Source organism: Barbus barbus (genome assembly GCF_936440315.1).
Source record: "Barbus barbus genome assembly, chromosome: 24".
Classification (NCBI taxonomy): domain Eukaryota; kingdom Metazoa; phylum Chordata; class Actinopteri; order Cypriniformes; family Cyprinidae; genus Barbus; species Barbus barbus.
The window spans coordinates 27,530,509-27,554,860 of NC_136752.1; the positions used below are offsets into that span (position 1 = coordinate 27,530,509).

The window sequence follows — 24,352 nt, forward strand, 5'->3', positions numbered from 1 at the left end:
ACCGTGGACACATTCATGTGTCTGAACAACATTAAATGTGGGCTATTATGCAACAATTTTGGCCATAAATCAATGAAGCCCCTAATAGAAGCTTCCAGTCCATTTTGAAGTGGTTCCTTATGGGAGAAAGAGACTTCGTACTTTGTACACATGCGTTTAATATTTGTCATGTGAAATTTTGTTCCCGGATTACAATGGCTGCAAAGATCAAATCTGCTCCCTACAATGCGAAGCAGATGAAGTTGTGCTTAATTTGATAAAAATACTTGGATGTAAAAAGACGAATCAATGCGTTTTATGGCCCGAGAGAAAAACAAGCTGCATTGGTCACAAGAAATAAATGCACTAATTATTACAATACTTGCAAGGCGGCCACTGTGCTGATATTTTAAAAAAATTTTCTCCATACATTTTTGCAATTAAGTCAGTGCAACAGTTCATTCAGTTGATTCAAATGGCCAATGTCAGATGGAGGGTGTTTAAAAACCATTAAATATATATATATATATATTTAAATTCTGGTTGGTTGTATTTACAAGCTTGATGAATCAACAATCAAACACAGCAGCTTCAGAATTCATGTTTTGGTCATCTAATTTATAATAAATAAAATGCGAAAGTCTCAAGTTAACCGCAGACTATGTACTCATAAATCAAAAAACACTCGTCTAATTTTTAGGAAAATTAGCCCTTCTGATTGGCCTACAAATTGACGCCATGAGTTATTATCTCAATTGGACTAAAATAGTAAAATCAGACAATTAGGTGAATTGTGTAATTATCAACACAATTCTTTCGCTGCCTTGCAAGCAACTTCTTTCAACTTTTAGTAGCATACAAGAATTTAGATCTCAAGCATGGGCTAAAAGCCAGCATTTTGATTTTATAATGACACCAGAAATGAAATGAATCTTATGCAAGAAAAAAATGGCACATTTAATATTTTCAGTAGTTTTATTGAAAAATGCCTCCTCTGTTTCAGAAATAAATAAGAAAATAAGGCTGTGGAATTCACAATGTGCAGTTACAAACATAAAGCAGCAATACTATATATATATAGTCTTGCACGCAAATGCCAAAACTGCATTTGATACCGATAAAACAACAATTACAACAACTATATTCTGGATTAAAAAAAGAAAACAAACTACAAATTAAAATTAAAAATTAAAAACATACTAAATATACACCACAGACATGCAATTCCACCTTTGCTAAAATCAGCTAAGTTAAATCAAACATTCATCCAATATGATCAATATCTGATTTATAATATCATGATGGAGGGCATGTTTTACTGCAGATTTTAACAAAAAACAAAACAAAGACAATCTCTCAGGTGAATGAAGACAAATGGATAATAATGTGTATTCGTACATAAATGATGATTGGTGAATATGCAGATGGCTGGAAGAGGCGATGATCTTTGGAAACCCTTCAAAGTTAATAAATTATCAAACACCTTCCACCTGCACGCTGCAATGTGTGACACGTCAATGATTCCAATCGGACACATATTCAATGCGATTTTACAAGCGATGGAGTACAGAAAGAAGCCTTGAGGTTTTATTAAAAGATTCATGCATCTGATCTGCTGAATTCACACAGGGTTTGAAGGGTTAAATGATCTGTACAAGCCCTTGAAATGTCAACAAACAGATAGCATGAGCCAATGAACCCCCCCCCCCCCCCCTTTTTTTTCTTTTTCTTTCTCTTTTTCTTTTTTTTTTACCAAGCTTTCCTTTCAGATCCCGTCTCTGGCGGTGACCTCTTGCGCCGTTGGTTTGGTGAGATCTCAAAGTCTTCTTCTGGGATTGGGACTATTTGCTCAGCATCAGGTGGAAACTGTTCTGCTTGGAGATACGGCAGTGGCCAATTGAGTCACTCAACAAGCAAAATATGATTATTACCTTACTCAATCTGGCTATGGTAAGTGCAAGGTGTTAGAAACTGCTTGTTGATGAGTTGTAAATGGGTCAGTGCTTTATGTATGTACTTTACACAAAGCAGGGTCTAAAAGCCTGAAACTTCAAGTGAAAATGCTTCCACATGACATCAGCAAAACAATCTGATTGACAAGGGTTGATATCACTAATTAGATGAAAGATCTTCAACTTCCCACAACTCACACAAGGTCATGGGTTCGATTCGCAGCCAGTGCACATGCTGACAACATAAATAATTTGAATACAATCTAACCAACTTTGGATAAAAGTGTCTGCCAAATACATAAGGTTCAAATGAAACCATCTCAAAACACTGTTTTCCAGATTTAAATGAAAAAACAACAATCATCAATTTTCAATGAAGTTTCAGACTTTGAGACCCTAATGTCTGTATATAGGGTTAATTCAGGATAATCGGACCATTTTTTCCAGTCATCTCAATGGCAAAAAGTTGCCTGATACCTGAATTCATCCTATATTTATAGACATAGTAATTTTACTATCAAAACTAATGTCTGCTGATATGGGCAAGTTTGCCTGCTAAAGAAAAATATCAACATGAGAACCGAAGTCAAGATTTCATCCACACACCTATAATCTTCTAAACCCTTACTTCCAGCCAAATGAAAGAGAAATAATCTCAGCGATACAGAAATGAACTTTAGGAAATGAAACTGGTAAGATGAGTGCGTACATACTAAAGGAGAAAAGAAAAACCTCCAGGGTCCGATGAGCAAAAAGAAACTGGCCCTGAGCAGACGTCTGTGAGATCACTTAAGGCACGCAGTAAAGTAAGAGGCACTAGTGTCAGCATAATGCAAGCAGCTGAGTTCAAGCTCACTACGAGGGTTAAAACTATAGTTTGTTTTTTTTAGTGGACTGGGCTTCACTTACTAGGCATGATTAGTTTATGTCCAGATAAACAAAAACTTCTTGGAGTTAACATGCTAAATGACAGTTGTTTTGGCTACAGATCCACCTGGTTAGTATTTGTTGTGGTTGCTGGTGTGTTTTTGCGTGTTTTGGTCATGCGTCTCCAGCCGACTGCAGCTTGTTTTCGGTTGTTTTTGACTGCCGTCACTGATGCCCGTGGCTGTGAGTTGTTGTTAGTACCCATCCGCAGATCGTAATCTCTGTTTGTTGCTTTTATCGGTTTGTTTGTTTGCTTTTGTTCAATAGTGTTTGCTTAATCATCTCCGTGGTTGGTTATCCGCACAGAGCCCAATAACATGTGATTTTCTCAGGATTTCAAAGTGTAAGCAGCACAGGTGGTTTAGAAAGTTTATGAACCTGGAACAGGTCAAAGAGCGGGTTAGAATTCTTTGCCAGACAAAATCACAAACTGAAAATTAGCTTCTGATACTGTGATACTAAAGAAGGTGAAAATCCGGAGCACGTTTCATTCCAAAATCAAAAGAAAAGACTTATTGAATAACAGTTTTGGTCTCACAGGTAGCATATGGCTTTTGAAAACAATTCTTAATATTTTGTGCATTACAGAAATGTGAATGCATTTTTTGTATGACTGTACAGTTCAAAAGTTTGGGGTCGGTGAAATAATAATTTCATTGAGAAAGGCTGCATTAAAATGCATTAGAAGAAATTACATTTAGAAATAATTAGAAATTACATTTTAAAACATTACAATAGAGAACAGTTATTTTAAATTTATAATATTTCCAAAATGATACACAATATTTTAGTCAAATGAAAGCAGCCTTGGGGAGAAAAAAAGACTTTACAAAAATCCCTGTTTATGTCAAAATAATGCCATCATAAAAATGGCTGCATTTTATTTATTTTTATATTTTGGCTTTTGATTTTGGAGTGAAATACGACTCGTGCATGTTCTTGAAAAGTTTGGTAAGATTCACCCATGATAATTTGCATTACTCAGCTGTAACTAGCTACATCATCTTCTGCTCAGTTCATGCACTGCGTTACACTACACATGCTATTAATGTTATTTCTACTGTCATGCACAGGGCACCGCTAGAACATGAGGGACGTACCTCTGTAACCCTGTCCGTTATACTGCATACCGACACACTGAGAGGAGTCACAGTAGCCAGGCGGGCCAGGTGGACCACGTACGCCGGCAACACCGTTGCGACCGGGCTGACCGCGGATGCCCGGAGGGCCGGTTGAACCAGGAGGGCCGGTTCTGGACTCACCAGGTGGGCCTACAGAAATCAGGAAAAATATTGCCTCAGAAACAACCTTTAAATGTGACATAAGTTGGGGCTTAAAAGAGAATTAGCTTTCAGAAATACTGTCGATATTAATTTTACACTTGCCACATTGGCATTCTTTTATCATTTTTGGTGCACATATTTATATGAATTGCAGCATGAAGTCATACATATATTTCAGTGTATATATCAGGGTAAATAAATCTCTGTACCATTAGCATCACCAAAAAGAACTGCATAAACAATGACTGTTGCCAAACAGGTTTCTGTATGAAAAGGGGCTTAAAAGAGAATTATCTTTCAGAAATATTTTCGATTTGACTGCACTGATACTGCTGGAAGAGAACTGAACTGAACTGGATAAAGACACTATTTTCTTCGGTAGAGCTGTCTTTCTTAAAGTAAATCACAATTTTCCCTGATAGTTCCAGGTTTTGACTGCATTCCTCATCTAGATGAGCTCCAGTAAGCTGGGTTTCAGCACATGAAACATACCAGGTGGTCCAGTGGTTCCTCTCTGTCCTTTCTCTCCGATACCTGGACTTCCTCTGTCTCCCTTTTCTCCGGCTGGTCCTAATGAAAACACACACAAATACAGATATATAAATCCACACACACATAGCTGTATATATGCATCTGCAGCACACTGCCAAATGTGCCATAGCTGAACTTCTGGATGCAGAAATGCAGACAAATGCATGAATCAGGTACTTAAACTCTTGCAGCAAGATTCCATAAAGAGCCATTCTTAAAAGAACCAGTTTTCTTAGTGTAAAGAACATTTTCAAAATCGAAATAACTTTTTTCCACAATTAAGAACCTTTTGTGGAATTTAAAGATTCTATGAATGTTAAAGGTTCTTCGTGGAACCATCGATGCCAATAAAGAACCTTTACTTTTAAGTGTATGAGAGAGTGTTTCCTATTAATTTTGCCGCACGGCAACTCACTAGGCATCAATTATTTGTCTTAGCATTTCTACATATTGTACAGCGAAGGCAGAAGTCCAAACTAACCACAGTTCTTGAGGCTGATTAAAATCACATGGTTGTATTTGGCATGGTTTTCATTTATGTTTTGGTTTGGCTGTTGTTTCAGATACCTTGATCTCCCTGGCGACCAGGCAACCCTGGACTTCCGGGAAGGCCGTTTCTGCCTATCCGACCAGGCTCTCCGCGTGGTCCCATGGGTCCGGTAGGTCCAGGGGGTCCAGAGGGCCCTGGGCTGTTGCTGTGATAGTTGCTGGGGATCTGGTTCAGCACTTCGTTGAATCGACCCATTTGTCCTGTATAATGTAAACCGTGAAACAGCAGATTTGAATGAAATGTAACTCTTGGGATCATCTGAACATTATGTCTCATAACATCTTTTAGCCTTGAGTACAATACTGTTTAAAAGTTTGGGTTTAGAAAGAATTCAACATTTTTATTAAGCAAGGACATGGTAAACTGATCAAAAGTGACAGTAAGTAATTTATAATGTTACAAAAGATTCAAATAAATACTGTTCCTTTGAACTTTCTATTCATCAAAAAATGTAAAAAATATTACAGTTGCCACAAAAGTATGAAGCTTCACAACTGTTTTAATTGATAATACACTGATAATAATCAGAAATGTTACTTGAGCAGCAAATCAGCATATTAGAATGATTTCTGAAGGATCATGTGACTCTAAAGACTGGAGTAATGATGCTGTATAAATTACATTTTAAAAATATATTCACAAAGAAAACAGTTATTTTTAATTGTAATAATATTTCACAATATTACAGTTTTCGCTATATTTTTTTATTGAATAAAAGCAGTCCTGGTTAAGAGACTTTCAAAAATGTTTGAGCAGTAGTGTATCTTTGCAGTATACTTTATTGCTTAAATTGCAAAAAAACTTGCATGTACTTTTCTCGATTTGAATTATACAAGTAGTTTTTTTTGCTTCAGAACAGTCTACTGGGTGCAATGCCTTACCGTTCACAAGCTGTTCGCACACTTGTCTGGCAATAGAGCGCATCATGCTCTGGGATGCGATGTCTCCCTAGGAGGGTGAATATGAGATGTTAACGTCTCCTCCACTCAAACTCTTGCGAAATGATGAAAGCATATATTAAAATCATCACTCACTCTGTCTCCTTTGTCTCCTTTAACCCCAGTAGGTCCCTGTATGAATGAAAATCATATTTCTCTTTAAATAGACTGTGACGCCAACATCCAAACATGAACTAAAATCACTGACTTGCTCCTGACTTATGCCCAAAACCACACTGTGCATTTCAGTAAGTAAATATTTATTGAACTGAATTGCAAACAACGTGGATCACATTAGACTATTTCCTTTCTTAACATTTTGGATTAAAAAAAAGTCAAAAATAGTCTTAATATGTTTAGTAAAACTCATAGAAAGGTGCCACTCGTGTTTTGTAAGACTAAACAATTAACTATTAAAAGAAACTTTCAGATGTTTCTTCTAAAAGAAGTAAAAAATAGACTAAAAACAGAGCCACTAGTTGTTTTACAGTGAGTATTCATCTGTAAAATTAATATAAAACAGCAGATCAGATCATTTGCTCTTGGAAGAATTTGATGTTCATACTGAAATTTCTGATTTTACTTAATCTTGGCAAATCTGTGCACAGTTTCAGAGATCTAGAAGTCTAGAAGAAACACAGATGAGATTACTGGGGACTTTTTCTCAGAAGGAATATCAGCAGGAGACTTCAGCTCTCAAACAATAGATATATTAAAGAGATGTTGTTTTCTTTGACCAATGGCAAATTAGTGTCAGTGTCAGTATCGTGCTATTGTATATGTCTATGAAAACCAAAAGGGTTCATACCGGAACACCTGTATCTCCATTCTTTCCAGGCTTTCCAGTAGGTCCTGGCATTCCAGGGGCTCCTGGGGGTCCCTGTACAAAAGAATAACAGCTCTGGTCTTCAGCAAAACAGATGTCTGCAATACAGTCTCACATCTGAGCAAAAGAAAACAAATTTAACAACACTCTCCCTCCCCCCCCAAAAACCAAGAACATACCATTGGTCCTTGTGGGCCCATGGGTCCTGGGGGTCCCTCCTTCCCTGGGGGTCCCTGTGTTGGTAACATACATGCATAGATCAACATTAGACTGATAACACACTGATGAATCGCATCTTAATGAGTTTCTCAAAGAAACATCTGTGTTGTATTTGAGCCCCAAATGAAAATGAAGAACATGAAGCCTATTTTACGGACTACTGAGATGTTTTGCATTATATTTTATTTTTGTATTACTGTAATGAGAGCATGTAAGAAAAATGTGCTTTATTGTTATGAAAATTCTTGAATTTAATTATTAAAAAAAAAATTTTTCAGTTAAAAGTATGAATAATAATACGAATTCTCAACTCAACCGTACATTGTTTATATAGTATGTACAGTATGTAAAATGCCATTTTAAAACAATAAAGCTGAAGTGCTTTACAGTATAATAATAATGATAATGTTTCAGTATTATTAGTATTATTTTCATTATTATTATTATTATATTTTTATTCAAAAATATATTTTATTCTAAAAATATGATAAATAATAATTATTTCTTTTTTTTTTTTAAAAGCTACTCATAATTTAAGGATGAAATACTTTACAAATGTAGAAAACATACACTAAAATAATATATATTTCACTCAACATAAGTGATAAATATCTGAATGCTAATATATCAAATATTATATTATCATTGTAATATGATGATATAATTACAATTACATTACATTAAATCAAGCCGTTGTTTTAGTTGATTTTGGGGTGAAATATGCTTAAAAAAATATGTTTTTACGAGAATCACCCGAATGTGTCTTCACTCACCCGTATTCCAGACGGTCCAATAGAGCCGATGGCACCAGCCGGTCCCGGTGGACCCTTAGAGAAAGAATGGAAGAAAAAGCAAAAGCTAAAACTAACAGTCTCAGTGCCAGAGTCTCACACCAGGTTCACATTAGCACAGGTCGCTTGCCTCCGACCAAACAAATCCAACTACTTTCCACAAACAATTTCCCACCAACACACAAGATATCCTTCCATTTCATTCTTGCTAGCTTTCTTTCTTTCTTTCTTTCTCTTTGTCAATCCTGCTTCTCCTTTGATGTCTTGGCATTAGATTTACAGGGTACTTAATATATTCCAGATCCATTTTACTAGCCGTTATAAACCCTGGCTGCATTCTCTGCAAGTCATTAAAAGCATGTTGTTATAGCAACTCCTCCAACATGGTCACCTGCACGGCTCGGCCCACTCTTCATTAAGAAGGATCGGATATCGCAGTCCGTCCTGGAAAATGTACAAAAGGGCCATGCAGTATAACCACAACAGTGAGAAAAATGTCTCTCCTGCTTTTAAACTGCATCAGCATAACACTGCCATTTTTTTTATTCACAGGAACTAGTTGTGCCAGGAAGCCATGTTAATTTCTATGTTTTTAGATTTGTCACATAATCCTAATCTCCTTGTCATTCCAAATCTTCCAGGCTTTCCTTAGATAAATGTTCATTGTGTTCTTTTACATAATGGGCAGTGAAGCTTTCAAACTTAAAAAATGACTAAAATCACTATAAAACAAGTCCATAAGTCTTTGGGAACACACTGAAATTGAAGTTTTTATTTGCCAAAAATATTACCCTCCCTCTGTAGCTGTCAAGTGTCATGTTAATAGGGATTTATTCAGTCACAAATTTATCGTTCGGCTCCTGAATACAAAGCACAATTCGCGTGGATGTTATGGTGCCTTTTTTAAATCCAAACAATTCAATAAACTCATACAGTTTCAGAAAGACATGTAAAAATGCCAGGATTTATTATTATTATTATTATGTAACATTACAAATATAAATAAAATGATAATAATAAATTATAATAATATAAAATATTAAAATCAGCGTAATTAAAGATGGCTCGGCTATACAAGATTTATGTAAACAATTAAACTTTACAAATGTATTAAATGTAAAAATAAATTAAAATTTTATATAAATTACATAATTATATATTTTGTATTCACATTGCATACAAAAACTCAATGGTCCTAAAAATAGACTTCATAAAAAACGTTATTTAATTATATCCTTAAATCACTTGCTTTGCAGCTATCACTTCTATTTGAATAGTAATTTATTGGGTTATATAATACGTTATCTTTGGCTTCAGATTTGAGTACAGCACACAAGTCGTATGGACTTTTATTGTGGTGTCTTTTTCTTGTAAATCAAGGCATGAAAGATTCTGCAAAACATCTCCTGTTGCGTTGCATGAAAGAAATACAGTTTTGGAACAATATGAGAGTGAGTAAATGATGCCATAAAGTTCATTTACAATATATAGTGCAACTGAAACCAATTAGACAATCTTCTGCTGTTTGTCTTGTATAAGATATTACATACTACGTCTACAAAACCACCACCAAAATCAGTCGCAAGATGCTCTTCACTAGCTCCACACATGCTCTAAACAGTCCAACAAAAAGAACGGGAGAGCTTAATGGGGAACCACAAAGTGGCACCGATTAGGACTCTGCGCAATTACAGCCTCAACCCACATTTTATCTCGTGGCGTGATCTACAACTATTGTTCAGCGCTGCCTCCCAGCCATCCCCGCTCCTGAGTTATGATCTAATGTTAGCCACATGGAGCTCGTCCAGAGAGGTAGCGCAGGCTGCGGAGAGCGAATAATCCCACCCCCCCAAGACACGGGCAGCTCTCCAGAGCAACACTTACTTTCTGTCCAGGTAAGCCAGCATCACCTGGATCCCCCTTTGGACCTGGACGACCCTGTGTGGAGAAAATAAAAGGAGAAAGACCTTCAAAAGAGCACCCGAAGCTTTGGTAAAGCGCTTCAGCGTGAGCCAAAGAAAAATTAAAACACATCTATCAGTTCAGAGAACATAGACAAGAGGGAAAATATCTAGAGTTCGGCTGTGCAAAATTCGCTGCCATCATACTGCAGTTTTGTGTGTGGTTTTAGGGTGTTGCTATATGGTTGCTAGGGTTTTCAGGGTGGTTGTTAAGTCCAAGTCTTTAGGTATGGCTTTAAGGTGTGTTTACAGCAAGGACAATAACAATAACGATAAAAAAAAAAAATCTAATTTTTTTAAAATCCAGGAGTTTTAAAAACATTCCAATTCTATGAAAACAGACCTTAGTGTGATGCCATATTGAATTTTTGACAGGAATGAAAACGAGGCTGCGAGGGATTGAAGTACAATGCGTTCAATGGATTGTACTGTTGTTTAACACCGTACCGATTGTTCAGCTGATGAAACGTCTGTCCCAGTAGACAAAAACTCTGATCTGTGCCATCGTAAAGACTGTAGATCTATTCCTCACAGCCTCATTTTCACCTGTGTTACATTCAATATGGCTCTAACCTGATTAAGGTCTATAGAAAATTCCACACCACAGCTATAATAATATTAACGATACATAGGAATGATATCGTTAGAATTACTTTTAAAATGTTTTTTCCAGATTAGCGGCCAATTGGAATTCACTTAACACACAAGTATTTATAATGGCAGACAAACTGCAACGTTTGCTTATAATAAACAGAATGTTATCGTTTGTTGGTATGGATGCTATTATAGCTTATATTGTTATAGTTTTCATTAGAATGATTGTTCTTGGTGTGGACAGCCTTTAATCTCTCCTTTAGTCTGTGGGACAGTCACATTAGCAAAACTGTCATTGCATTTTCAGAGATCCCTTCCAAATGAAGCAGCTTTAAATTGTTAAACATGGCAAATTCAAGTTGTAAAAGTTTAACAAACTTGAATCTAAAGTGAAATCCCACAATCATGTAGATTCCTAGTGAGATGACTGCATTTCGCCTGCTATACACAGGTAAATTTGACTGTACTTTAAGTCTGATCACTTAGTAAAACATCAGCATTGGGGCTGCGCAATACTGGGAAAAAAACTGACACTGCTGAAAAATTACTTTTTACGCTGAAGGGCAAACCATCCTTTCCGTTCCAATTGTTTGTGATCCACTCAATGACTATAAAATAATGATTTTTTAAGTAAATATGATTGAATTAAAATAATAAACAAGCAATAATATCACTGTACCTAAAATATTTAATTTACAGTAGCATTCAATAAAAATATACTGAAGTAATTAACGTCTAACTTCTATAATATCTTACGTTAACACAGCCTCTGAAATTTGAGAATTGCAATATTGCATTATCAATTTTATACAGTATATATATATATATAAGTATCATGCAGTCCTCTCATTAAGCCACATGACTTGAGGAATCAGAGCAAGTTACACACTGATGTTTAATACTTAGTCTTATTCAAACCCTTAACCCCAAGTGTGAGCGATAGTAATAGTGATGCTTGCAAACAGCACTAAAATGCAGCAGCTGAAACAGAGAGGGGAATAAATCCAGTGAGATTTGTGTGCTAGCAGCAGGATCAGGCGGTTTAAAGTCCTCTGATGAGCGTAAAACCCCCAGACACGCAGGAATGCTGAATCCAGAGCTCACTGCCATAATTATGCCTCCGCTACAACTCCTGGAATAATAAATAACCTGAATAATTCCTGTTTGGTGTGCGGAAGGATTTACCGCCGGCTACTGACTTCTGACTGTGTGAGGAGACAATGGATACAAGATGAAAACTGAGATGGACTTACAGCCTCGCCAGGGATGGAGCGCCCACTAGGGCCCTGTGGTCCTGGAGGGCCCATCGGACCGGGCAAACCCATCTCTCCACGTGTGCCCATCGGACCCTGCAGGAACAAACAGAGTCACGGTATGAAGATGGCAATGTTCAGTCCTGTAGATAAGCTTGATGAATTGTGTGTAATGTACAGGGTTAAGATAATCCTGGTTTAACAGAGAAGGATAGGCAGAATACTCACGACTTGACCGGTTTCTCCTCTTTCCCCTCGTGGTCCTTTACTTCCAGGTGCACCCTGGGAAAGGAAGAAAATGTGTGGAGGATTTACAGAGGAAACAGCCCTGATATGAGTCCAATTACAGTTTTTCTTGATAGCTTAAACACATTTCTTGAAATTATGCCACTTTTTTGCGAAACTCTAAACACGAATCCATAACTTCTAACTCAATCTTGCTGAAAAACCAAACTTAGCTCTCAGACATGACACACAAACAGTCAAAAACTCACACTCTACAACACAGTTTTACACACTGATGAGATAAATTCAAAACAATACTACAAAAACCGGTAATAAGTGTGGTACTTCCCAAATGTTTCATTCCTCAATTTAATGTATTGTAGATTTATTACAGTAAAAGTCTAATAGAAACGTGTAGAAAATATGCTTGGCAGTTTATGATGACTAGATCAACCATTTTGCATTTATGGTAATGACTTATACGATGAACTAATAACTTGAGGTTTTGAGAGGTAAGACTATAGCACAGAGAACTATATAATACATCTTGAACAACATGACAATAGCAACTGATAATGTAGGAAACCACAGAGAAATGTACATAATCAGTTGCATGAATGTACCAAAGCAATCCCAACTTGTTCAAAAGAATGAGAAACATTTTATGGTATGCACAAGTGACTAAATGATGTGGAGGTTGAACAAGTAGTTTTGAGAATTTCATTTCTGATCTGAGAAATGCACCAAAGCCACTGGGAAAAGAAAAAGCAAACAACAAAAAAACGGCTTTGGCCCTTTTATCTATCCATAGCTATCCGAAGATTCATATTGATGTGTGATAAATTTTGACTCCTAGTGTTTCCACTTGGGTAATTGTGTGCTAATTGAGCTCAAACTGTGCAGACCTGACAATATTGAATGCTAGTGCTTTCTATATGGCCACATGGTGTAAGCGCTGAGAAATGTAGGGATTTGTGTGTAGAGTTTTGCATTAACAGTTCATCAAATCTGACTCTAGTATCAAAGCAGAGAATAGTGTTTATAGTTCAGCAAAATGGGTGTGCTTTTTGAAAAATGGCGTTGTGGTTTTGAAATTTTAGTTTAAAAGCCTGGTTATAGTGTTTTAGCATTTGAGAAAAACTGTAATAAGAACAACGTTAACAATGAATTAAAATTTTGACTACCTGAATTAACATTTTAAGGCAAGACACTACAGATAAAACTTGTTTTTCATGCACTGGTCAAGATTTTACACTACTTTGCTTCCATGACTTGACTTCTTTCACACCAAGGGAAAAAAAAACACAGTTGATCTATTTGCATAAGTACAATATGTAAGCTGTTTTTTCTGCAGCACTTAACATACATTCAACTTTTTATTGAAAACTTTTTATTCCTGACTAATTTCTGGAGGTTTATACAGAAGAGTTTGTTCATATATCATTCGCTTGATATATATTTAGCATTTTATTCCTAAAAACATGGTGATTTATTTATTTTTTTGCTCTGGCTGTAATAGCATTTTTGTTTATTAATGAGCGATAAAATAGATATCAAAAATCCTCTCTGTAATAATATTTTATTATACTATGTCAACAAATGAAACAATAATTTTGAACCTGGATTTATTCAATGTTCAGATTATTTATGTTCTGGAAATGTATGTTAATCAGTGCATTTTAAATAGACAATCTCTCATTTGCGTATTTAAACATAACATTTCAGAAAACTTGAAATATATAACTATTGTCTTCATTTACTGTGACTAATCAACTGGATAAGTATGTGATACCTATTAGCTAAAATCTTTACCCTGTTCACCTGTAGTGTCTTGCCTTTTCGCAGGATGAAATACTTCAAACCAAACTATATTAATAATATTTTGAACTAAATAAAAAAAATATGTTCCTATAAATTTTAAACCTTTTGCTATCAATCTTTATTAGCGCATGTTAGTTGACTTACCACTGGCCCTTGAGGCCCCTGGGGCCCCGTGCTGTCTGAGGTGCATGTGCAGGCATTGGGAAGAGATGGACATTTGGATTCATCTCTCTGAATGACAGAGAAAACAAAACATATAAGAACAAATGGCAACATAAGCAACAACATCAGTGACCATCAACCATCTAAACTATTCCTTGACATACAGTATGTGGATTGTGTGAATGTTTAGCTTAGCATGGACACTTAGTTATTTAGATGTTCTGAAAAGCATTGTATAAGTACAGTAAATGAAAACTGGTTATTGACTTGACTTCTAAATGGTTGTAGGTTCAAGCAACTGACCTTACTCTACCTGAGTCCATCTAATAAAAATAGTTGCGAGCCAGCTTGTGCACTAATGTACCTGATGATTTCAGAATAAATTGGTTCAATTAAAATGCAGTTATCATCATGCAAAAAATAAAGCTTTTCAGGTTATGTTGAAGATGAGAAAATAGTAGAATTTCAAGAAGAAATCAAAAAGTCGACAACATTAACACAAAGATAAAATGAGTGCAAATAGGTAAATTTTTAATTAGCTTTGGTTGCATGTATGTAGCCACTGTATTTATTATTGGAGGAAACAAATGATGGTGGAAAATAAACAAATGTCATAAAAACTAAAAACTGATGACACAGCCAGTGCAGATCTGGGATGTGATGTCAACTATGGCAAAGTTTTGGAAAACTGTCATTTCTTCCACATAAATCTCCTTTAGCTTTGGGTGTGAGGACAGGCCACATAGCTACAACACAGCTGATTAAAACCTCTTGTGTTTTGACTGTCAAAAGTACCGTAAGCAGAATAATATTTTGCTTATGGAAGACTAAAAACTATAATAAAGCGTTTGGACACAGCTGAGCTCATGGTTTGCATTAATAGGCACACATAGTGTTTGTGTGAGGGCACTTCGCAACCAAGAACCGCAACTGAATGACAGTCAAACATCTCTTTTAAAACCTATGTGCTGTTGACAAACCAAATAAAATGGAAGAGCGCACAACGAGAGATCAAAGAAAGGAAATGCTCTAACAATAGCGAGTGGTTTGGCCAAGCAGATGTTAAATGTCATGTTTGAATGTGGTCAACGGGGACGCATCAGAAACATATGGAATTGTATGTCAGATCCGCGTGGGAGGATGAAGCTCAAAAAGATGTAGGAGGTGTGCGTGAGAGTCGATTGACTTGTCATTTGTTTTCAATCCAAAGTGACTGTACAGCAACCCCTCTGGAGCAGTCTGGGGTTAAGAGCCTTGCTAAAAGCCACAATGATCAAAGGCACGGGGTCGGATGTAAACAGTGTGGTTCATGGGTCATCCGTACCTGAAATTTAACCCAGCATTTGTGTTCTTCACCTTTGTGTAACCCTGGCTAGGTTTGCACCAGCTGTTCATAAGTTCTTAATTAAATGGGGAAATCTACACTAGAGGCTTTTTAAAAAAGATTTCTGGAGTATGTTTTACTAGAAAATCTGATTTCATTCTTTCTACTTTCTCAAAATTATAATTAATTATTTGTGAAATTTACTAGCCATTTACAACCAATTTTACCAGCTAGGTTGCACCATTTGATGTCATAATACTGAACGTAGCTAGTAGGTTGAAAGCTCACCGTAATATGATGCAAAGTCGTGTAATATGACAATTACTCCCAGTGATTCAATCGAATTGATTTCCATTGAAATGCACACACACATAATAAAGAACATAATTTATCTTCAAATAAGGATTGAAAAATATTGATACATAGCATAAGAAATGACAATTATTTATTCTGATTTTATGCACAATGCACAACACTGATCGATGCACATAGAGGCACACTGTTTAGATAAGGTTTGTGTTGAAAAGCTGCCAACAATGTGATTTATTCACATAATGTTCTGTCTTTTAAAATGTAAATGAGTGTAAATGTCAGCATTATCATATACTGTATGTCAAAAGGACTGAAGTCTGGTATGTAAAACAAGAGCCTATTGATGCAGTTCAGTTGAACTGCTATTTTATTCCATTCATTACTCCTGGTGGGAGACTTGTAAATATTTAGTTTATTCTGTACATAGAGTTATGTTTCAACTTCAAAAGTTTATTAGTGCAATGCTAAAATCTTTTGTAACGCAAGTTGCAACTTGCCTTTAAGTCAAAACTAGGCTAAGTTGTAGCTTACGCACAGCTGGTGCAACCGGCAACTGATCTCTAGAGGCTTTCTTAAAGTCTTCTCTTACCATTGAAGGAAGGTCACAACATCTGTCCCTGCTGGTCCAGCCGAGACTGCACACAATGTCAAACATCTGGAGCTGAAACTGCCCAACCAGAGACAAAACGGATGTTACACGTGTCTTTGATAAAAGCTTGCATTTTCAAAGATGGGGCTCAGACGCCCATTAAAAGGATCCAGGCTGGAAAGAGCGAGAGCTGTGAGCTCACGGTCAATGTGTGATAACAAAAGTTTGTTTTTGTACCAAGGTGCTCTTAAAAATAAAGGCTCCTTATTGGCATTGATGGTTCCATGAAGAATCATTAACATCCATTGAATCTTTCCATTGCAAAAAAGGAAAGATTCATTTAGATTATCAAAATGTTCTTCAAACAAAGAAAAAAATGGTTCTTTTAAGAACTGTTCACCGAAAGGTTCTTTGGAGAATCAAAAATAGTTCTTCTATGGCTTTTGCTGTGAAAACCCACTTTTGGAACCTTTATTTCTAAGAGTGTAAAGTGTTCGGTGTTTTTTGCATTTAAGCTCACTGTTGCCGATTCTCCTTTAGATCCGATAGATTTGGACATCTTTCCGAGCACTTGAAATCCATCCATCGATGTGTTTCCGGCTGGTTTAATCTCCTTCTCAGCCACTTCCTGGCAGTCCACGTTCAGTTTGACGCTCTTGGGAGACACCAGGATGTGGAGCTGGAATAAAAGAAGATTGTTAGATGTTCAAGCTTATAACAGACTCATGGGTTATTTTAAAGGAAGAACTTGCGTTCATCTTCAGCAAAGTCATTAAATAAGTCTCAGTTGGCAGTTTTCTATTGTTGTTTTAAATTCTAAGAGCTTCAGGCCTTAATTAGGGATTTCTGGGAGTCTCTCTGTTCAAAGGGAGTGTTCTGGCCAGAGGCGCAAATAAAAACCAGCAAGTTCCTTCAACACCAAATTCATCCTGACATGCTCAAGGCAACGATAACAGCGAGTCCATTGTAAAATATTTTTTACAGAGAATTTGGAAAAACTTAACAGCAGCTAACAAGATTGTAAACAAATATATCATCACATATGACAGTGGGACTGTCAAACCATCCAGCCGATTTCGCATCTGATCTGAACTGGCCAGTTCCTCTACAGATCGAGGGCAAATTCACTAAATAGTTAAACCTCTTCAGCGTGGATGTATACTAATCTGGTAAAATGGTATACATTAAGTAATTGTCATACTTTTCAGAGCACAAATGCCTCCAATCTATGCAAATGAGGCACAAGATTTTCTTAAAACATGCACTACAAACTTACAAAGAATTTTTATTTCAAATAAATACTGTTCATTTGAACTTTCAATTCAAAGAATCCTTAAAAAATTAATCATGGATTCCACAAAAAATACGAATCAGCACAACTGTTTTCAACTTTGATAATAATAATAATAAATGTTTCTAGAGCAGCATATCAGTATATTAGAATGATTTTTTGAAGGATCATGTGACACTGAAGACTGGAGTAATGATGCTGAAAATTCAGCTTTGTGTCACACAAATATATTACATTTTTAAATATATTAAAATAGAAAACAGTTCTTTTAAATTGAAATAATATTTCTCAATATTACTGTTTTTACTGCATTTTTGATCAATTAAATGCAGCCTTGCTGAGCAGAGGAGACTTTTTCCCCCCTGAAACTTCTGAATGGTAGTGTACTTTTACTTTAGACTTCACTATACAAAACTATCCACAAGTACCAAATCTAACAGTGAAGGTTCCAAACAGGTTGTACAAAATGGTTTAAAGTCCTCTTGAACTATTATCTACTTGGCCTAGGATCATCTGATTCGTCAGCCATGTTAATTGTGTTGCTCAGGCTGCATGTCATGTGTTTGGTCCTGTAATTGCAGATTGGCGCTATATTTCTTACTGAATTGCCCCCTCAGAGTTGTTTCAGCTCTCTGATCCACATAATCAATGTACACTGATATTCCCTGTTCACTACAGTGCATGATTAAGGTTTTTCTCCATATGGACCGTCGGGCTGCCAAGTCTTAAACACCACTGAACGCTGCGATGTAATCGCATTTCTCCACCGCAAGCTAATGGAGGAGCTCAAAGCAGGACTGATGCTATGGATCAGGAATGGATTGGAAATTTGCGGTCAGCAAATAGAGGGGATACGATTCCGATCTGACAGCAGAGGATTGGTCAGTATCAATAAACATGCTGCAGGTCTGAGATACACTGAAGTTTACCTCACTATTGGGCTAAACAAAGCGAAAAATACATGATATTCATTAGAACGATGAAGTGATTGTTACTGAGCCAGACCAACATCTTTCTGTGAGCGCTTAAACCAGTTTTCACAAACTGCCTATCAAACCTTGTCAATATCAAACCAAACATGACATCACTAGACTACACGAATGTGGTGTGTATTATCTAAAGCTGTTCCTGTGGCACATGATTGTTTTCTGTTTAGCCTGGAGGTCCCCGGGTTCTTCTGTTCGCAATTATTATATTCCATATGGAATAATATAGCTTACTGCATAATGCACAGTAATAATATAACTACATTACAAAAAAAAAGTATAGGATAGGAAACACTAGGGTTTTCAAAGTTTTTGATATCAAGGACCACCTAAAATGATGAAGGACTCTCTTTTTTTAAAATATAAAAAGTATCTATATTGTTAAAAACAACTGTGTGATATTAGAGACAAAACGTTTTTTTTTTTTCAACAATTAAAAGTAAATAAAAGTATTATTTTTTCACAAAATGTTCAGGCCCGTTCACACCAAGGATGACATCTATAAAGACAACGATAAAGATATAGTTCTAAAAAATTCTCAATATTAAAGAAAAGCAGAGTCTACACCACATCAATAACGATAAAGGCACAGAGAAAGGATATTTTTTTTCCAGCTGATGAACCATACAAACATTCATACCCAATGAGAATTCATCCTGCTATAACGAGCTCCAGAATTTAAAGTGGCGAACGAGTGTGAGCTTAGAATAAACATACAATATCGTTCGCTGGCCTTACCATCTTTATTTTTTTTATAGTTTTCATACTTGGTGTGAATGGGGCTTTATGCTGATTTTTCACTTATTGTTGAAAAATAAGTGTAACATCATATATCAGTTTCTGTGAGGATATGTGCATTCCTTCCAGGACTCATTTAACCTAGAGAACAATGACAAACCATGGTTCACTGCAAAACTCAGACAGCTCCGTCAGGCCAAAGAAGATGCTCACAGAAAGGGGGATAAAGTCTTGTATAAACAGGCCAAATACACACTGGAAAAGGAGATCAGAGTGGCAAAGAGGAATTATTCTGACAAGCTCAGGAACAAATTCTCTTCCAGTGATTCTGCTTCAGTGTGGAAAGGTATGAAAGATATCACCAGCTACAAGACACCATCCCCAGCACTTTGGAGAATCAACAACTGGCAGATGACTTGAACAAGTTTTATTGCCGGTTTGAAAAATCACCCCACACCCACCCTGAACACCTCTCCACACAACCATTCACACCTCCAGCAACCCCCCTCTCCCCCACACCCACAATTCAGATAAGTGAAGAAGATGTGCGCCAGGTCTTCAGAAAGAACAAAAGAAAGAAAGCACCAGGTCCAGACGGTGTTTCACCAGCCTGCCTAAAAAACTGTGCTGACCAGCTGGCCCCCATCTTCACACAGATCTTCAACAGATCACTGGAGCTGTGTGAAGTCCCCTCGTGCTTTAAACGCTCCACCATCATCCCCGTCCCAAAGAAACACAAAATGACTGGACTTAATGACTACAGACCTGTGGCTCTAACGTCTGTAGCCATGAAATCATTTGAAAGACTGGTTTTGGCTTATCTGAAGGATATCACTGGTCCCTTACTGGACCCCCTGCAGTTTGCCTACAGAGCAAACAGGTCTGTGGATGATGCAGTCAAAATGGGACTGCACTTCACCCTGCAGCATCTGGACAGACCAGGGACTTATGCGAGGATCCTGTTTGCTCCACTTTTTGTTAATTGATTGATTGGTTAATGAGTATGCTCCCAATTATTATGGATTTCTCTCAGGTGTGTTTGTCATGTGTCCATGCCATGTGATGTTCTATTTAAGCTGCACCTGTACCAATAAATGATTGACTGTGTGTTCTCAATGCAACCTGTGTGAAGCATGTTGCAACCTCTGTCTTAGCCGGTATCTAGTCAAGCTCTGTTTAACAATCATCACGAACACACTTCAGAATAAACTGACTCAGCTCTCCGTCCTCACCTCTGTCTGTCAGTGGATCAACAGCTTCCTGACAGACAGGCAGCAGTTAGTAAAGCTTGGATTTTTTTGTTCTTATTTTTGAAAACTAGTGGTCGAAATTTTTAAAATATTATCGTAAACATATTATCAAAAAATATTTATTTTTCATGTTTTTTTTCTCCAAACTTATATGTCGATTTTTTTCTTATTGTTAAACACTAGTGCTATCTATAGAATAAAGAACAAAGTTAATCTCACAATTTCTGTACAATCTTTAGAAAGCAGAATGAAATAGTAATACTCTAATCATTAAACTTTTTCACTAATACTTTGTAAAATCAGTTTTCATAGTCCTTTTGTGGCCCTGTGAAGGTTCCCAGACAGCAGTTTTGAAAACACTGTACCATACTATATATTATCCCGATATTCCACATATGCAGCATTTTCACATACTGTGCACAATATACATACTGCCAAACAACAAGAAAAGTTTATTAGTGTGGCTTTCTGTACTCAATATTTTGCACAGTCCTTGCTGTTTATAATGTGCTGCTCTGTTTTTCTATTTAAAGTTTTGTTGGAACTGATTACGGTCATTTGATTTTGTTCATTTTGATCTGATCACTGGCAGCTGTCCTCAAACGTCCTCTTTAATGGCCACCTGTGGCCGTTCAGAGGGAAGCACGATCTTTTAAACAGACTACATCTCCATTTCAACTGAATCTGCCACACGTTTGGACAGATCTTTCAAAATAGGGCTGTCCTGCATTTCAGCCAAATCCACTGAGGATATCTGAAGAATGATACATCTCTGCTGGCCAAGCTCGCTTTCTCTAGGCTACTTGAGAGCTTTCTGCACGCTCATGGTCATTTAGAGCTTGGTGTTAAAAAGATTTTCAGAAATGAACATTCTGTCATCGTTGACTCACATTGACTCATGCTGTTGTAAATGTCCAAATGACTTTTTTCTGTGAAAAAACAAGGACATTTAATGATGTCGTCCAGGGGTCCAAAAAAGAACACAGAAGAACAAAAGTCAAGCAGGTTTGAGAAAATGATGACAGAATTTCATTTTTGGGTGAAATATTCTTTTATGAGTTACAGTCTTGCCATTAAAAATCCCATTATTTGCAACACATACAGAGCCAGCAAAAACAAAACCAAAAACAAAAGAAGTCAAATACTTTGCTGAAGATAGACAATCTAAATCATGTTTGTTTATCTAGACCAAAAAGCCATCTGCATGAGTAAATGACATGCCAGAACCACGCAGCTCTTAAAAAACACTTCATTTCTGAAATTCAGACATTATTTCCTTCCAGGAAAGATCTGAAGCATGAACAATTCGTCAAGCTCAAAGATGAACGCTTATGCCACTCCATCTGCTTTCATTAGAAACTGTCATATGATGCAGCGGGGCAGATTTTGCACCCTCCATGCTCTCTTACAAAGAAACTCAATGGAAAAAAAATAGTTTATATACCAAATAATCATGCAATAATGCCTGCTTTGGCCATTCCTGTATATTAAACACTTTATAAATGAAAAAAAAAAACCTTCAAGCTTGAATTTGAACCAAAAAATCTATTCATAACAAATTAATGACAAGTCTGGCATCAGAGCAAAAACAAATTCACTTTATATAACACGAGTTAAAAACCAAAGACTTACAACTAAATATTATAAAAACAGCTGATATAAACACATCTCAACTGAATTCTATATTAACACAACAAGTTTTGATATTTCTTGGCATACTAGCATAAACTCTGCTTTGCTACTAAACACCATATAAATTCTTTGTCTTGAGTTGTTTCGGACAAGTCCTGCTCTGTATTTTCACATTACTCTTTGTCACTCTCACATGCAAATATTTCAGAACAGTCCTGCTCAATCATAGAGTATCTTCCATGACATAACATGCAATGCGGAAACTTGTCATACCATCCAGTCTTGGCGATGTGTCACCTGAGGCTATAGACTTATGGAAAGCAGCAGGGATGTTCACACAGGCCAAAACCATAACAAACAAGCCACCACACCTCTCATTCAAACCACAAGAATTTCCCCCATGGTCAACTTTGACAGGCAACCTGAAGGACCCTCAGGATCCAGGCCAGACAGAGACACTGACTAAAGATAAGGATGAACGAATAAATCAGCTCAAAGCATTTCACCTGCTCTGCGTTTGGCATCTGCTGACGCCCTGATGTAATTGTTTATTGAGAAGTGATTCAGTATTTTCCAGTTTGCCTGCCAGGGAAACACTTTTTTCCTAGCCTAACCAAATATGCTTATAGATTCTCTTGAAGGTGATTTCTGGTCCTCTGAGACACGCTTGCATCTTAATTAATCAACTACATCACAGTTAATTTAATAAATGGCATGCACAGGTTGGTGCTGGCAATGCAATGTAATCAAGTTCAAACTATGTGTAAATGAGCTGTAATGTGATGCGAACAATGTAAACAATGAAAGAGTGTATGGAACTTTGATATTTGAACAGAACTTGTAAATGTATTACAAATAACAATCACAGCAGTTAATTTGCAAATGAAAATAATTCCATTTGAAAAACAAGTGTCTGAAGAAGCTGTGCAGTGATGTAACCAAGGTCAACCTATATGCAAATTAGCTGTGCGATGCAGAACACATTCAGTGAAAGAATTTAAAAAACATGTTTAAGCAGAACTTGAAACAAGTGGCTGAAGTAGCTGTGCATCAAAAATAGAAATGGCGCAACTGAAGGCACCACAACGTGATCTTACAACACACCGAATGTGTCTTTTATTTCTACACCTCTGTTATGATTAACTAATGCTTGAGCATTGTGAAAGTTTTGCAGCTCGCCACATCAAAGCTCAATTTTAAAATAAGCATAGACCATTTCTTCCTTTTGGCGAAAATCTCACCAAAAGCCTTCATGCACAAATCAAAACATGCTCGTTTCAGATTCAAACCCTCTCAGTGAGTGAGCTTGCTGACAGTGACCTCTCTTTGTCCTATATTTCTATTCCGCAGTTGCAGACCGTTGTCTTCTTGAAAGAAACGACTCCCTTGATCTATATCCATGGACATCTGTGCATGTTTTGCTGCATTCAGACATAATGGACATTTGTTTTGAGCCCACTTTGCTGGAGACCTCACACAGTTTGGCTCTGTGTATGTGGCCGATATAGGCGCCATTTATGTTACATGTTACATGGCCTTTTTTTCAAAATTGGAAATTGGTGGCAATTAGCATATAGGTGGAGAAGCGTGCCCGCATTCTCCACCTATTTGCTAATTGCCACCAATTTCCAATTTTGAAAATAAAGGCCATGTAACATTATTTGTACATAACCCAACTTAAATAAATGAGCCAAATCTTCACCATTTTCATCACAACCAGCACATTTGTGCTAAAGGCCATAATATAAGCCTGTTATGAAAGAGCATCACAAATCATTGTACAAGGACCTTCTGCAGGACAAACCATACTAGATTATCTTCTGTAAATTTTGACGTACTATGTAACATACAATACCATACAATCAGAATGTATAAAAGCACAGTTTACCTTATGGAAGCTTCCATGGAAGATCCTCCTGACTTGATCGTTTTTAAACGTGGCTCGTTGGATCTCTCCTGTTGTATCCTTATTATAAAACGACACAGTTTGGGCGGATGCTGAAAAAATAGAGAAACAAAGAGTTAAATATCCAGAAAACAACCACAAACGAGAACAAACTAAATTTTCTACAGTAAATAGAAAGATATGATAGGACAAGTTGTTGGACTAAAGGGGATGTGGTGGATTAGTCCAAATCTGATTACTGGGACAGAGAGAAAGAAGCCTAGAGGAAAATTGTATTACTTTCTCAATGGAGATCTCAGATATGTTATATAA

At 36.7% G+C, this 24,352-nt stretch overlaps 1 protein-coding gene across 1 annotated transcript in view; it reads right to left on the reverse strand.

The window, feature by feature from the left end:
- Nucleotides 1-938: 938 nt before the first annotated feature.
- LOC306844285 (collagen alpha-1(XII) chain-like) overlaps nt 939-24,352 on the reverse strand; it is an 85,095-nt gene continuing 61,681 nt past the window's right edge. The window contains exons 63-78 of the mRNA XM_079376290.1: nt 24,023-24,132; nt 16,758-16,916; nt 16,238-16,315; nt 13,995-14,081; nt 12,033-12,086; nt 11,805-11,900; nt 9,881-9,934; nt 7,979-8,032; nt 7,166-7,219; nt 6,969-7,040; nt 6,257-6,292; nt 6,104-6,170; nt 5,240-5,422; nt 4,634-4,711; nt 3,959-4,129; nt 939-1,850 (exon numbers count right to left, since the gene is read on the reverse strand). Of these exons, the coding sequence (XP_079232416.1) occupies nt 1,729-1,850; nt 3,959-4,129; nt 4,634-4,711; nt 5,240-5,422; nt 6,104-6,170; nt 6,257-6,292; nt 6,969-7,040; nt 7,166-7,219; nt 7,979-8,032; nt 9,881-9,934; nt 11,805-11,900; nt 12,033-12,086; nt 13,995-14,081; nt 16,238-16,315; nt 16,758-16,916; nt 24,023-24,132 (1,475 nt within the window). The 3' untranslated portion in view covers nt 939-1,728. The remainder of the gene's footprint in view (nt 1,851-3,958; nt 4,130-4,633; nt 4,712-5,239; nt 5,423-6,103; nt 6,171-6,256; nt 6,293-6,968; nt 7,041-7,165; nt 7,220-7,978; nt 8,033-9,880; nt 9,935-11,804; nt 11,901-12,032; nt 12,087-13,994; nt 14,082-16,237; nt 16,316-16,757; nt 16,917-24,022; nt 24,133-24,352) is intronic.